This window comes from Lepidochelys kempii, chromosome 1 (assembly GCF_965140265.1).
Source record: "Lepidochelys kempii isolate rLepKem1 chromosome 1, rLepKem1.hap2, whole genome shotgun sequence".
In the NCBI taxonomy this organism is placed as follows: Eukaryota; Metazoa; Chordata; order Testudines; family Cheloniidae; genus Lepidochelys; species Lepidochelys kempii.
In genome coordinates, this window is record NC_133256.1 from 350435187 (window position 1) to 350448518 (window position 13332).

At 67.7% G+C, this 13332-nt stretch overlaps 2 protein-coding genes across 3 annotated transcripts in view; both read right to left on the minus strand.

Moving 5' to 3' along the window:
• Window positions 1–205: 205 nt before the first annotated feature.
• PRRT4 (proline rich transmembrane protein 4) overlaps window positions 206–13332 on the minus strand; it is a 29794-nt gene continuing 16667 nt past the window's right edge. For both annotated transcript variants that reach the window (XM_073332353.1, XM_073332362.1), the window contains exons 3-4: window positions 11915–12046; window positions 206–2871 (exon numbers count right to left, since the gene is read on the minus strand). In XM_073332353.1, the coding sequence (XP_073188454.1) occupies window positions 902–2871; window positions 11915–12046 (2102 nt within the window). In that variant the 3' untranslated portion in view covers window positions 206–901. The remainder of the gene's footprint in view (window positions 2872–11914; window positions 12047–13332) is intronic.
• On the minus strand, window positions 7403–8839 carry LOC140907115 (adenylate kinase 8-like). The gene has a single exon (XM_073332339.1). The coding sequence runs from the start codon at window positions 8837–8839 to the stop codon at window positions 7403–7405; it is 1437 nt and encodes a 478-aa protein (XP_073188440.1).

The window sequence follows — 13332 nt, forward strand, 5'->3', positions numbered from 1 at the left end:
TCCGTTCCCTGCACTGGGCGCTCCGGTGCTGGGCAGCAGGACAGCGCCCGACGATTGCCTAATAATGAACCCCAGGGGCGCCCTTTCTCCCTGGCAGCACTCGTGTCTCACTCAGACACTCGGAACTGGACGGGGCTGGGGCTTTGCAGGTTTACCCATGTAACGCCCCCGGCTCCTGCCCGACGAGGACCCAGCTGCTCCTGTTGATAAAATACTTTATTAATGCAAAGGAGGGAGGAGTTTCCGGCCCCCGCGCCCGGGGGCCTGTCACTGCCGCTGCGGGCTTTGGAGTCTGGAGTACAAACCACAAGCCTACCTCATTGCTAATACAGGGGTCAAAGTCTGGGCCCGGGCCCACCCGGGGCTGGGAGGAAGCGGGGGAGGAGGGTGTTAGGCAGCAGGTGTATGGGGGGGCGGGCATGGGGCATCTCTACTGAGCCGCTTCCAAGGGCCAGGGCGAGAGCCGGGCCCCTGGGCCCCCTTCCCAAGGAGCTGTGGGCCCTGGCTGTTGGGAGCCCGCAGTCCCTTCTCGCACCCAGCAGGGAGCGCCCTCTCCTCGTCATAGAGCTGCAGGCCCCAATGGCCGGCCACTGGCTCCCCCAGCCCCCTCTCCGGCGTGGGGGAGGACACGGGCGATGCAGTGTGGGCACTGGGCGCGCGGGGGGACGACATGGCGAATCTGCCCCGCCCCGGGACCTTGCTGTGGTGTGAGCGCCCACTGCTGGGGTGCATGGGCCATGCATTGGCTCTGACCAGAGGGGACCCCCCTCCAGAGGCGGGAAGGGCCCGTCCCGCCTAGCACCATGGGGGGAGATGTGGGTTTCAGGGCCGCCCTGGCTCCTCCTGCCAGGCCGGGCCCACGGGGAAGGTGGCCGCAGCGGGGCCAGGGCGGCCCCTCTCCCTACAGGTCGATGGTGTCGCTGTTGATGCTGAGTGCGTCGATCTGCCGGCACACGTCCAGGAACTCCTCCTGCAGCCGAGCCGCGTCGCCCGCCGGCGGCTCCGGGACCAGAGAGTCCAAGGACTCCTGGGAGGGCTGGCCCAGGGGCAGGTACGGCCCCCCGGGCGGCGGGGGGGACCGGCGGGGGCTGCTCTCGCCCTGGCCCCGGGGCAGCTTCGGCTCGTAGGCAAAGGAAGACGCGTGGGTGGTTGGCTCCAGGCTGGGGCACAGGACCAGGGAGGAGCCGTCCAGGGAGAGTCCGTAGGGGGAGCTGGAGCAGCAGCTGCTGCCCCTCCATCTGCCCGGGGAGCAGAGGGCGGCATCAGACGCGCCCACCTCTGGGGACGCCTCCCCATCCCCTCCCTGGGGCAGGGCCACGTCCAGCTCCACGCAGGAGGCCGTCCGGTACAGGCCGCGGCTGGCCGGCGTCTCCCGGAGCCCCTGGTGCTCCTGCAGGCCGGGGCTGTGGAGGCTGAGTGCCAGGGGGCTGGACCGGGCTGGGGCGCTGGGGGGCTGGAAGAGGCTGGCGGGGATGAGGGCCTCGCTGAACAGGGCCTCGTCGATGCTGCGCCGCAGGTTGATGGGCGACGGGGGCCGGAAGCCGGCGGTGGGGTCGCTGTCCATGGCCACGCTGATGACGGAGGAGGCCTTCGAGCTGTAGCCGCCCTCGAGGCCCGTCTCCGAGGTCCTGGCAGCCCCCGGACTGTGGGCGCCGCAGTAGCCCGCCGCCCCGTCCGCACTTGGGCGGCTCCCGGCCAGGGCGTAGAGCGGCAGGAACTCGGAGTCGCTGCGGGTGATGGTGTCACACGTCACCAGCTTCTCATGCTGCGCCACGGCCCACTGGAAGTTGTTGGCCAGGATGGGGGCCTTCACGGGGCCGCGGAAGAGCCCGCCCCAGCAGTGCACGCAGGGGGGCTCATGGGAGCAGAACATGGGGTACAGGCCCACCAGGGCCAGGGGCAGCCCGGTGCCCACCTCACAGAGCCGGCAGCCCAGCTGCAGCGACCACCAGGGCCAGGGCCCGAAGAAGCCCGGCGGCAGGCCGTAGCCCAGGGCGTGGAGGATGGCGTAGGCCTGCAGGGCAGCGCTCAGCAGGGCGAAGCAGGCGGCAAGCAGGGTGGAGCGCGCTGCCCGGCTCCAGTCGCCGGCGTCAGCGAAGGGGCAGTGGCCGAGGCGCTCGGTGGGTGGCGTGGCGCTCTGGAGGTGGTAGATCTGCAGGGCGCCCACCCGCCCCAGGCAGTAGAAGGTGAGGAAGGCGAGGGAGAGGAGGGCGGCCAGCAGGGCGAAGGCCCCCCGCGAGACCAGCAGCAGGAAGGGGAACTGGCGCAGCAGGTCGGCGGCCAGGACAGCGCCCACGGCCACGGAGAAGTGCAGCAGCACCAGGGCGGCCAGGCAGCCGGGGTGCCGGAAGCGGGCGCGCGAGAGCTGGACGCGGGAGCGGGTGGAGAGCAGCAGGAAGGCGACGGCCAGCGCGGAGGAGAAGCAAGGGAAGGGCAGGTCGTGCAGCAGCAGCCAGGCCAGGGCCGGCAGCCGCTCCTGCTGCCCGTAGGCGTCGTAGAAGAGCAGGAAGGCCCGGGCGGCGCCGGCCACCAGCAGCAGCAGGTCGAGGGCGGCCAGGAAGGTGCAGCCAGCCGGGCAGCGGAAGGGGAGGCAGGCCAGGCTCAGCAGGGAGAGCAGGGCCAGCAGGCTGAAGAGGGAGCCGGCCCCGTAGACGTGGGCTTCCCAGGCCAGGCCCCAGTCGGCCATGGCCGTGTTCCAGTCCGCGTGCAGCGTGACGAAGAGGGGCCGGGAGGGCAGCGGGTGTGGTGCCGGGGGGGCCTCGGGCTCAGGGCTGGGGGAGCCGCACTCCTCTGGCTTCTCTGGCGTGCACCTGGGCCAGGCGGCCAGCGCCCCCTCGCTGCCGGGAGAGGGGCCAGGGGCCGGGGCCGGGCCTGGGGATGAAGGAGACGGAGAGGCCATTAGCAGGGGGCGGAGGCAGACCCAGCGCTAGGGCCCAGCGGGTCTTCGTGGCCTGGCATCATCGTGGGGACGCCCACAAAGCCCACCCCCTCCTGCCTCTCCGGGGCCGGGAAACGCGTCACTCGCACAAGCCTGGTGCCCCACGGAGCTGGGCAGCACCTGGGGCCTGGCCCCGGGGGGTGGGGACCACCAGGGGGGCACCAGGGGCAAGGTAGGGGTGATGGAAACAGGCTGCCCTGCCTCTCCCCCACCCACAGAGCGTGCACCAGACCCAGAGCACACACGCCCCCCCCCACAGAGCACGCACCAGTCCCAGAGTGCGCACGCCCCCCACTCACAGAGCGCGCACCAGCCCGAGCACGCACGCCCCCCCCCACATGGAGCGCACACCAGCCAGAGAGCACGCGCACCCCCCACAGAGCACGCACCAGCCCCAGAGCACGCACGCCCCCCACTCACAGAGCGCGCACCAGCCCGAGCACGCACGCCCCCCCCCACATGGAGCGCACACCAGCCAGAGAGCACGCGCACCCCCCCACAGAGCACGCACCAGCCCCCGCGTGCACGTACATCCCCCCCCACTCACAGAGCGCGCACCAGCCCCAGAGCGCGCACGCCCCCCCCCACAGAGCGCGCACCAGCCCCAGAGCGCGCACGCCCCCCCCCCACAGAGCGCGCACCAGCCCCAGAGCGCGCACGCCCCCCCCCCACAGAGCACGCACGCCCCCCACTCACAGAGCACGCACTGAACTGGCTGCATAGCCCGCACACACACACACACACACAGAGCAAGTGCTGGCCCCAGAACGCAACCCCCCCCCGCCCACGGGCCCCAGTGTGGACACACACACAGAGCACACACGTGTCCCAGTGCACACACGCACACGCATACTAATATACCATCACCTGGCAGATGCTCCCACTTGAGACACTCACAAAACACACGTGCAGACACAACTTTGTGCGTGTGCATTTTGCACTTGACTGTGTGCCCCTGCGGGGAGGGCAGAGGGGGGGCTTTGAAACACACACAGGCCTTACAGTGAAAAGGCCCCCGGTCAGGGCGTGGTGTCTGCTGTATTCAGCCACTCAGGCCCGGCGGTGCAAACACCCGCCATGCACAAGCGCACGTCCCCCGAGCTCCCCCCGCATGGCCGCACAACACACAGCCACACACATCCCTGCACTATCTGTGCCCGCGGCTGGAAAGCAGGCAGCCAGGGACTCTGTTCTGGAGATAAAACATGAAAGCGAACAGCCCCTAATCCAGGGGCCCTGGAGCCGCAGAGCTGCTGGCAGAATGTGCCGGGCTGCTGGCTGCTTGTGGGGGGCCGGCTGGCTGAGCCCCCTGGGACCTCAGGGGTGGAGCGGTGCCAACTGTCAGCTCAGGCAGACACCCCGTGCGGAGCCCCCCATGCCGCTGGGCTAGCACAGCAGGGACAGATGCCCACCATGCACATGGCGCAGGAGGGGGACCCCGGGGACCCCCATGCTCACTCCAACAGCAGAGCGCACCAGGGCTCCTCAGTGACAGCTGGCTTGGGAGAGCCGGGTGCGCCCTTCTCCCTGCTGGGAGAGGCCACCTGCCCGGGAGCTCAAGGCCAGGGAGTGACCAGGGCCAGGGCACGGGGGCTGAGATGGACAGGGTGGACAAGCAGCGCCAGCCTGGTTCGTGGGCACATCCTAGGGGCCTCCCCGTGTCCGGTGGAGGCTGAGAAAAGCCTCTGCATTGCAACTGCTTTGGAGCAAGCCCAGCGCCCGCTGGCCGGCCCCGTGGGCGCTGGCATGGGGGAGGGGAGGCCGGTGGGCTCGGAAGCCTTGTTGGCAGCCACAATGGGCTGGGGCTGCCTCTCGGGCTGTTTGCGTAGCCAGGGGCTTCTCCAAACACAGCGGCTCACACAATGGCCGGTCCCAGCGGGGCACAAAGGCTCCATGGGGCCTGGCAGGAAGCGGCAGGACAGATGCCGATCAGCAATCACCCCAATGCCGACACAGCCTCCTCCCCCCACGGCTCCCCCAGGCAGCCTGAACTGGGGCTGCCAGAGGAGCCCCCGGAGCTCAGCCCAGCCCCACTTCCCCCTCCTCGACGGCCCCTCTCAGGGGCAGGGCTCCAGCAGCGCAGGGGATCCTGGCCCGGCCCTGCACCCCGCTTTGTTTATCGCTCTCGAGTCTAATCCGGGGCTTTAGCCAGGTTCGGATCAGCACCAAGTGCCTCTGCAGCCCCCTCTTTGCTGGATTAGTTCTGGCATCTCTCAATCCGCCCGCACGTTTGCATCACCGCAGAGGAATTTGCCACGGAGCCGGCTGTCTGGCCCCTGGGCCCTGCTGCTGTCAGGGCCGTGTGCCCTGCTATACGCAGGATCGTCCTGCCCGTGCCCGGCCAGCGCCATGGCCCGGGGGGCAGAGCTCAGGCCCAGGGGTCTGGAGGGCTACGCCTGGCCATGCCACTGAGTTGGTGGGACCTGCCCCTCCCCAGCCCTCTGTCCATGAGAACGGTCCCATCCCCATTCCTAATGCGCTGAGACGTAGGGACAAGAGGCACAGGGTGTGCTCAGTACTATTGTCAGTCGGGGCCCCACTGGCCCCAGCTGCGTGGCAGCCCAATCCCCCTGCATGGAGCTCCTGCTCTGGAGTCCCGGGGGCACTCAGCCCTCAGTCGCCCTGCGACAGACTCTGCTAAAGAGAGTGACTAGCCAGATCCCCCCGGGCTGGGCAGCGCCATGCGGGCTCCGGCACAGGGAGGAAATGCGGGGGGAGCTCCTTGGGAGGGCTGGCTACGGAGCTCCTCCCAGGGGGGTCCCCCTACGGAACAGAGGCTCCTGGGGAGGGCTCCTCAGGGGGCTGGGGAGGGGGCGCCCCAGGGAGATGCAGCGAGGGGGCAGGTGCTGGGGCAGGGAGGAGCTGCCAACGCTCAGGCTCCGCAGAATCTGGTCCTGATGGCGGGAGAAGCTGCAGCCCCGGAACCGAGGAATTAGACGCCGTTCGGAGGAAGGGCCGGCGCAGTTCGATCTCTGGGGATCTGACCCTAAAGGAGAGACCCTTCCCACACTGCTGGCAATAGGGCCTGGCTGCTGAGGGACCTGGAGACAACTCAGCCCCTGCCCCCTCCAGCCAGGCGGCTGCAGTGGAGGCTGATTTGGGTGATGTGTTGGTTAAATAAGCTGGAGCCCGGAAGGGGCACTGTTCAATATACATAAGCCTCATAGGACTTATTAAAAGCCCACTAGGGGAAACTGAGGCAGGGACTTAATTGCAGCACTGCCCCGCCAGGGGGCGCTCCAGGGGCAAGGCCCCCATTACACATGCACCAATAGGGCTGGATGGACGCTGGGTGTGTGCCAGGGTGGCAGCAGGCTGGGTGCCAGGCCAGAGAACGGCTCCGTTACAGAGGGAGACGGAACGCCGCCCTCAATGCGCCCGCGGCAGGACTGGCCGAGCGGGGATCTGCGCAAGTGTGCTCAGGCGATGGCCCCAGAGGCGACAGCCACTCTGTTTCTCCACCCAGCCCTGCCGCTGCCACCCGGAGCTGGCGGTCCTGCCATGCAGCTCGCTGAGACGCGTTTCTCCTGCCGGGCTCCCCATTGCTCGGAGATCAAAGGCCCTTCTGCAAACCTGCCTGGACCAGCTGCCTTGGGGAGGTGAAGGCCACGCAAAGCCAGCAGCCAGTCCACACTTGGCACCCCAGGGGCATCTGAGGGGGTCAGCCTGCAGGATGGGGGGCAGCAGAGACGTGCCCTCTGTAACGTGGTCGAGGAGAAAGACTCCTCAAAGTCAAACACCAACACGCGGCTGTGAGCCACGTGGGCCGGGAGAGCAGGACGGGGCCGAGACCCAGATCGGACGAGCGCACGAGCATCTCCGGCGGGCACAGCTCCACTCTACTGAGACCCCTGCCTCCGTCTGCAGAGGGGAAGGGCCCCTCCCCATGCCTGGCCCGGGATGAGCAGAGATTCCTCCAGCCCAGCTACTCAAAGCTCCGGAGGGTCCCCTCGTGCCCCAGGGAGCGGCAGAACCCAGCCTGGGAAGCTCTCACCAGACAATCTGGGAGAAGACTCGTAAGAGGCCATCGCACAGCTTTCCCCAGAGAGCGCCCCCGGGGTCCAGCAACTTCTACAGAGACCCCCAAGGCAACAGGGATCCCCTGCTCTCGCAGCCGAGGGGCGGGGTTCCGCAAACTTGCAGGGGTGTCAAAATCGAGGGCGGGGGGAAGGGGAAGAGGGCAGGAGGCCGGGAAAGATGGACTGAGTGGCGGAGGGTCCCAAGCCAAGTGCTTGGAGAGCTGGCTGGGCGCTGCTGGCTCCTCATTGACGCCACCGGGGAGCCATTCAATATTTTACCCCAGTTATTTTGCTGGGCTGGGGGCTGGGCAGGGAGGTGGGGGTGAAGGGAGCCCAGCAGAGGTTACTCCCCCCCCCCCCCCCGCAAGGAACACCTGGCGCTGTTAAAGAAGACGACCCCAAATCCCATTCTGAAAACAACCTGTATTTCCCTGCCCGGCAGGCGCTAGACGGTGCGGAGGGGCAGAGGCCGGGTGAGGCAGCTCTCTATGGACTCGAAGACAGTGTAGGGGTCTTGGTCGGCATTGACGTAGACGGCATCCTCGTAGAGCTCCTGCAGGTCCGCGGCGTGCCGGCTGTACAGATCGACCTGCAGCTCCAGCTGTTCCACCGCGTCCTGGGGCTTCTGCCGCAGGCGCTGGCAGAGCTCCGGGCTCGGGGCCGGCTTGAACAGGTGGTGGTAGAGCTCGCCAGTGACGGGGTCCGTGGCCCGCTGAGAGACCCGCTCCAGGATGGCGTCCAGGGGCAGGGTGAGGAAGACCACCCGGTTGGGGGTGAAGCCGGTGTTGCTCAGCAGCTCGGCCTGGTCCGCGTCGCGCGGGAAGCCGTGCAGCACCCAGCCGCAGGACGCGCAGTCCGGCTTGCCCAGCCGCTCCCGCAGCACCTTCAGGACCAGGTTGTCCGCCACCGGGCACCTGCTCTCGAAATACGGCTTGATGAGCTCCCCGATCTTCGACTTCTCCGCCACGGCCTCCTTCAGCAGCTGCTTGCAGTCCACGTTGACCAGGCCGTATTTCTGGGCCAGCAGGGCGGCCTGCAGGCTCTTCCCGCTGCCAGGGGGCCCGCAGAGCAGGAGCCGGGGGGTGAAGGGGGCAGCCGAGCAGGGCTGGCTCTCCACGAACGTCAGCACCTGGGAGAAGACGTCGGCGCAGGGCTGGTCGGCGTTGACGGTGCGGAGGTTCCCCCGGTAGCTCTGGAAGATGCCCTGCATGTTGCGGTGATACTCCAGCAACCGCCTGGCTGTGGCCTGCTCCGAGCAGCCGTCGGGCTGCACCAGGCGCTGCTCCACAGTGGGGTCGGCCGGCCAGTCAAAGGTGGTGTGGTACACCTCCCTGCTGGCGGGGTCCAGGCGCTTGCCTAGGTTCCTCTCCATCAGCACGGTGTCCGGCGCGTAAAGCACCACCACGTGCCGTGGCATGATGCCGGAGGCCTGCAGCAGCAAGGCCTGCTCGCGGGTCTGGGGGAACCCGTCCAGGACCCAGCCCTCCCTGATGCAGTCCATGTCCGAGAGGCGGTCCTGGAGCAGGCCGACCCAGAGCTCGTCTGGGATCTGCTCCTGCCGCAGCTGGTAGCTCTGCGCCTCCTTGGCCAGCACCAGCGTCTTGTTGGACAGCAGCTTCTGCTGGCTGAGGTACGAGGCATTGAGGTGCTTGCAGAGCCACATGGCAATGGTGGTTTTCCCGGCGGCCGGGGGGCCCAGCACAAACACCCTGGGCACGTGGTCGCTGTCCTGCTTCAGGTGGTCTATCATGAAGGAGATGGGGTCCTCGGGCTGGTGAATGAGCAGCGCCTCCACCATGCTTTGCATCAGCTGGAAGACGCTGTGCTTCTCGGCATACAGGGCCATGGCGGGGGGGATGTGGGGCTTGGCAGCGACGTCCATCTCTCTCCAGCCGCTCCAGGCGACTCCTCGGCGGGATTCCAAACCCGGCCCCGGGTTCCAGGGTTGCCCAGCAGTAGCCTGTGACATCACAGAGCACGGGAGTGGCGGGTGGAAGGCGGCTCCCTGCAGCAAGCAGCAATCCTCAATCGCCCACGGGTGCACGGGCACAGGCTGCCTTCCTGCGGCTGGGCTCCCGCAGGGTACGACCAGTGGTGCGCTGGGCCTGCTCCCAGGGCCCGGGCCAGCGAGCAGAGGGCTGGCTGAGCCGAGCCCACTGGAGCGGGGATTCCGGCAGGGGAAGAGGCAGGTTGGGGACCACACAGCCACAGCGGGGGCTGGAAATCAGGGTGGCGGAGGTGCCAGGCAGGGGATGATGGAAGGAGCAGCGGCAGTGCGGTTGCCCCCGCCATGCCAGACCAGCGGGAGGTCGTCTCCGAGCAGCTGCGCTGCCCTTCCCAGCAGGCTGAGCCAGGGACACGGCGAGACTGCAGAGGTGAGGGGCCTGTCGCCGGCAGAGCTGCTGTCCTCACCCCTGTCCAGATCCATCTGTCACCTCCATGCAGGCGGCTCTTAGCTGGGCTGACGGGCTGCCACCAAGCATTTGTCTGCTCGCTGCGCCCGGGACGCCGCAGGCCCCTACGGCACTGCTGCATCCGCCTGCCTGCACCCGGAAAGGAGCGTGCCGGATGGAGGCTAACACTGCCTGGCACCCGTCAGCCTGGGCACGCAGGGCACGGCAGCTCTCGCTCCATCTCCCCATGGGATGTGACAGGCGGCCCCGGCCCTCTGCAGGGAGCTGGCATGGAGCCGAGTGACCTTCAGGGGCGCAGCTTCTCCGGGTCCAACCAGAGCCCACCGACGGCTATCGCCAGACACTGTGCTGGCCCCACCGGCCGCAGGCCAACGGGGCTGGGGGGGAGTGCAGAAAGGGGGTTGGGGCAGAGCAGGGGCACCCCAGGAGGAGGCAATGTGGGGAACAGGAGAGGGGACGGGGGGAGTGGGCTGAAGGAGACAGTGGGGTTAGGAGGGGCGGAGGGCAGCGGGACTGGGAGCTGGGTAGCAGGGGAGCATATTCTGTGAGCTCTGACCACACTTCATTGCATAACCCTCCAGAGGCAGAACGGTTCCAGCCAGCTCAGCCCGGCCCAGCCCAGCCCAGCCCGGCCCCAGTGACTTTCCTGCTGCTGCTAGATCCCGTCATGGAAAGCTCCCCCAGGGCTGGCAGCGAGGGGTGTGCGGCCGGGAGCCACCCCGGGGGCTGGAAGGGCGGCTTGACCCTCACAAATCTCTCCCTGCTCTGAGACGTGCTGGGTTTCTCCAGCACCGGGGGGCTGATCCCTCTGCACTCAGCAATGGCCCAGCATGGCCCCCTAGGCGGGGAGGCTGGCCAGGACACCGGGGTTCTCTCTCTGGCCTTGTCAGACCAGCCTCTCCAGCAATTGGCAGAAGGAGCCGGCTTATCAAGAGGCCTTGGTCACAGCATGGGGCCCCTCCAAGGCCAGGCAGGTTTGCAGACCCAGCTGCATTCCTCCCTCCGGGCGACTGGCTCCGCACCCCGGGCCTGGGACAGGATGCACCAGGTGGCTGCCCAGCGAGGGCCGTTCGGGCGCCCGGTTCCAAGTGCCAGCCCAGCCCGGAGCAGTGCCCCAGCCAGTCCCCCTGTGCCTCGTCCCCACCCCCGCTCCCCGGCCAGCCCCGCGGCCCCTCCCTGCACTGCTGGGAACCCCACCCAGGCTACAGAGGCAGGTAAAAACATCCCCACATGCACCTGGGCCTTGTGCAACACCCCACCGGCTGTAGGCCCCCTGCAAGCCCCCCACCCCCAGACCTGTTGAGCCAGCTCCTGGGCAAAGGTCCGAGCTCCCCTCCCCCATGTCAGGGAGATGCCGAGATAGCACCGAGCTCTGTGCAAAGCCAGGCATGGCTGAGTCCACCAGGACCCTGCACATGCCCCGCTGGGGCTCAGGGACTTGCCACCGCGCCCTGGCTGGGTGCTCCAGGCCAGCTCAGCCCCCCAGCGGAGTCCAGCCCCAGCAGCGTTAACCCTTTGCATCCCCTACTCTCAGCATCGTGCCCCCAGGGCTGGGGACTAGGGCGAGGAGGCAAAGACCCCCTTGCCATGGGAGGGACCTGAGCCACAGGAGGGCGTGAGCCGTGGGCCCAGGCAAAAGGACAAGGCCCTGGGTGCTCTACAGCCAGAAAGAGCCAGGGGGAGTCCTGCAGCCAGGCAGGAGGCCGGGCCCTGGCTGGGGCGTCCTTGTTTGGACCTGACAGTCCCCGTGTTTCCTGCTGTGTGAATGAGACAGCATGGGGGCACAGGGGGTGAGGGGGGACATGGGGGCACAGGGGCACGGGACGCCCTGGGGCCCAGCTACCTGTTCTGGAGCCGTATGTGTGCCAATGTATACCGGGGGTATCGGGGCATGGGAGTGTGAGTGTTGGGGGATCAGGGCATTGAGGTATCGGGGGCACGCTGGGGGAGTGCTGGGCTGTGTACCGGGGGGTATAGTATGCTGGTCAGTCTGTTTGCTGTGTGTGTGTTTGCTGGGGTGCGTAACAGTGCAGCATTAGGGGTATCAGAGGGGTGCATGGGGAGTGTGTGTTGGGGGGGTCAGGGGGTGCACTGGGGTGCGTATCTGGGCTGGGGTGCATTAGGGTGTGTGTATCGGGGGTGTCTTGGAGTTCACTGGGGTGCGTATTGGGGTGTGTATCAGGGCTGGGGTGCATTAGGGTGTGTGTATCGGGGTGTATTGGGGTGCACTGGGCTGTGTATCAGGTATGCACTGGGTAAGTATTGGGGTGCATATCAGGGCTAGGGTGCATTAGGGTGTGTGTATTGGGGTGCACTGGGGTGTGTATCATGGGCTGTACGAGGAGGCCCATTCTGCGCGGTGGGTGGGGGCACAGGGCTGGGTGGTGGGTCTCCTTCCGTATGTGGCGGGGATTCTGGATGCCCTGGCATCTGCTCAGGCTCCGTGTGCTGGGGACAGGCAGTGGGAGGGACTCAGAGAGGGAGGAGCTGGTTTGGGGGCTGCCCCAGCCCCACAGGACAGGCGGGTCAGCCCAGTGGCTCACCTGGCTCCATGGCACGGGGTAGGGAGGGGCTGGTGTCCTGTGGCTGGTCCCAGACGCTGTCTGTGCTGTTCCTCTCCTGTGGCCCCCTCCTCTCTTGGTGCCAGTCTGGGGGCAGCGTAGGACCAAAGAAACCTGCAGGGAGACAGTAAAGACCAGGCCTGGTCAGCACAGCGGGCCAGGGACCCCCCACATGCACACGGAAAGGGGGACGTCTCGAGTCTGACAAGAGTTGGAGACCCCCCCGCACACACACACCAGGGTGCTCGGGGCCTGCTCAGGACGGAACCGTCAGCAGCAGGTGCCCAGCGGGTAGGGGAGGGTTTCCGGGGTCTGTTGCAGCCAGGCCTGGCTCTAATTCAGCCCAGACGTATGTGACCAATGTCTGGGAGAGGGGCTACGGCCCACAGACCTCCCCCCCACACGGTGCCCCCTGCAGAGAGGCCAGGCACTGAGATCTCCAGGAGCCCCAGAGGGGGTCCTGCCTGGCCCTGCCCATGGCATCTCTCACTTGCTCACTTCTCCGGGATGGGGCCGTGCAGCAGGGAAAGGACGAAAATGGCCCCAGTCCCCCCATACACACACAGGCCCAACCCCCACCCCAGCCCTCCGGTTTTCGACTGGAACACTTGGTCGAAAAGGGACCCTGGCGGCTCCAGTCAGCACTGCCGACCAGGCCACTAAAGGTCCGGTCGGCAGTGCTGTGACACTAAAGCAGGCTAGTCCCTACCTGTCCTGGCACCGCGCTGAGCCCCGGAAATGGCCAGCAGCAGGTCCGGCTCCTAGGCGGGGAGGCCACAGGGCTCCTCCGCGTGCTGCCCCGCCCCAACCACCAGTTCTGCACTCCCATTGGCCGGGGGCGGTGCCTGCGGGCCGCGGAGCCTCCTGCCCCCCAGGCCTAGGTCAGGAGCTGGACCTGCTGGCTGCTTCCGGGGTGCAGCCCGGAGCCAGGACAGACAGGCAGGCAGCCTGCCTTAGCCCCTCTGCACTGCTGACCGGGAGCTGCCCGAGGTAAGCCCCCGCCCCAGCTCCAAGCCCCAACCTCCTGCCCCAGCCCTGAGACCCCCCCACTGCACTCCAAACCCTTCATCCCCACCCCACCCCAGAACCCGCACCCCCACCCAGAGCCCTCAACCCCCCTGCACCCCAATCCCCAAACCTGGAGCCCCTCCTGCACCCCACCGCCCACATCCCCAGCCCAGAGCCCTCACCCCCTGCACCCCAAACCCCGCTCCAGCCCAGAGGCCCCTTCCACACCCTAAACCCCTCATCCCTGGCCCCACCCCAGAGCCCTCACCCCATCCTGCACCCCAAACCCCTGCCTCAACCCGCAGCCCACTCCCACACTCCAAATCCCTCAGCCCCCCTCCCCAGCCTGGAGTCCCCTCCTGTATCCCAAACCCCTCATCCCCAGCCCCACC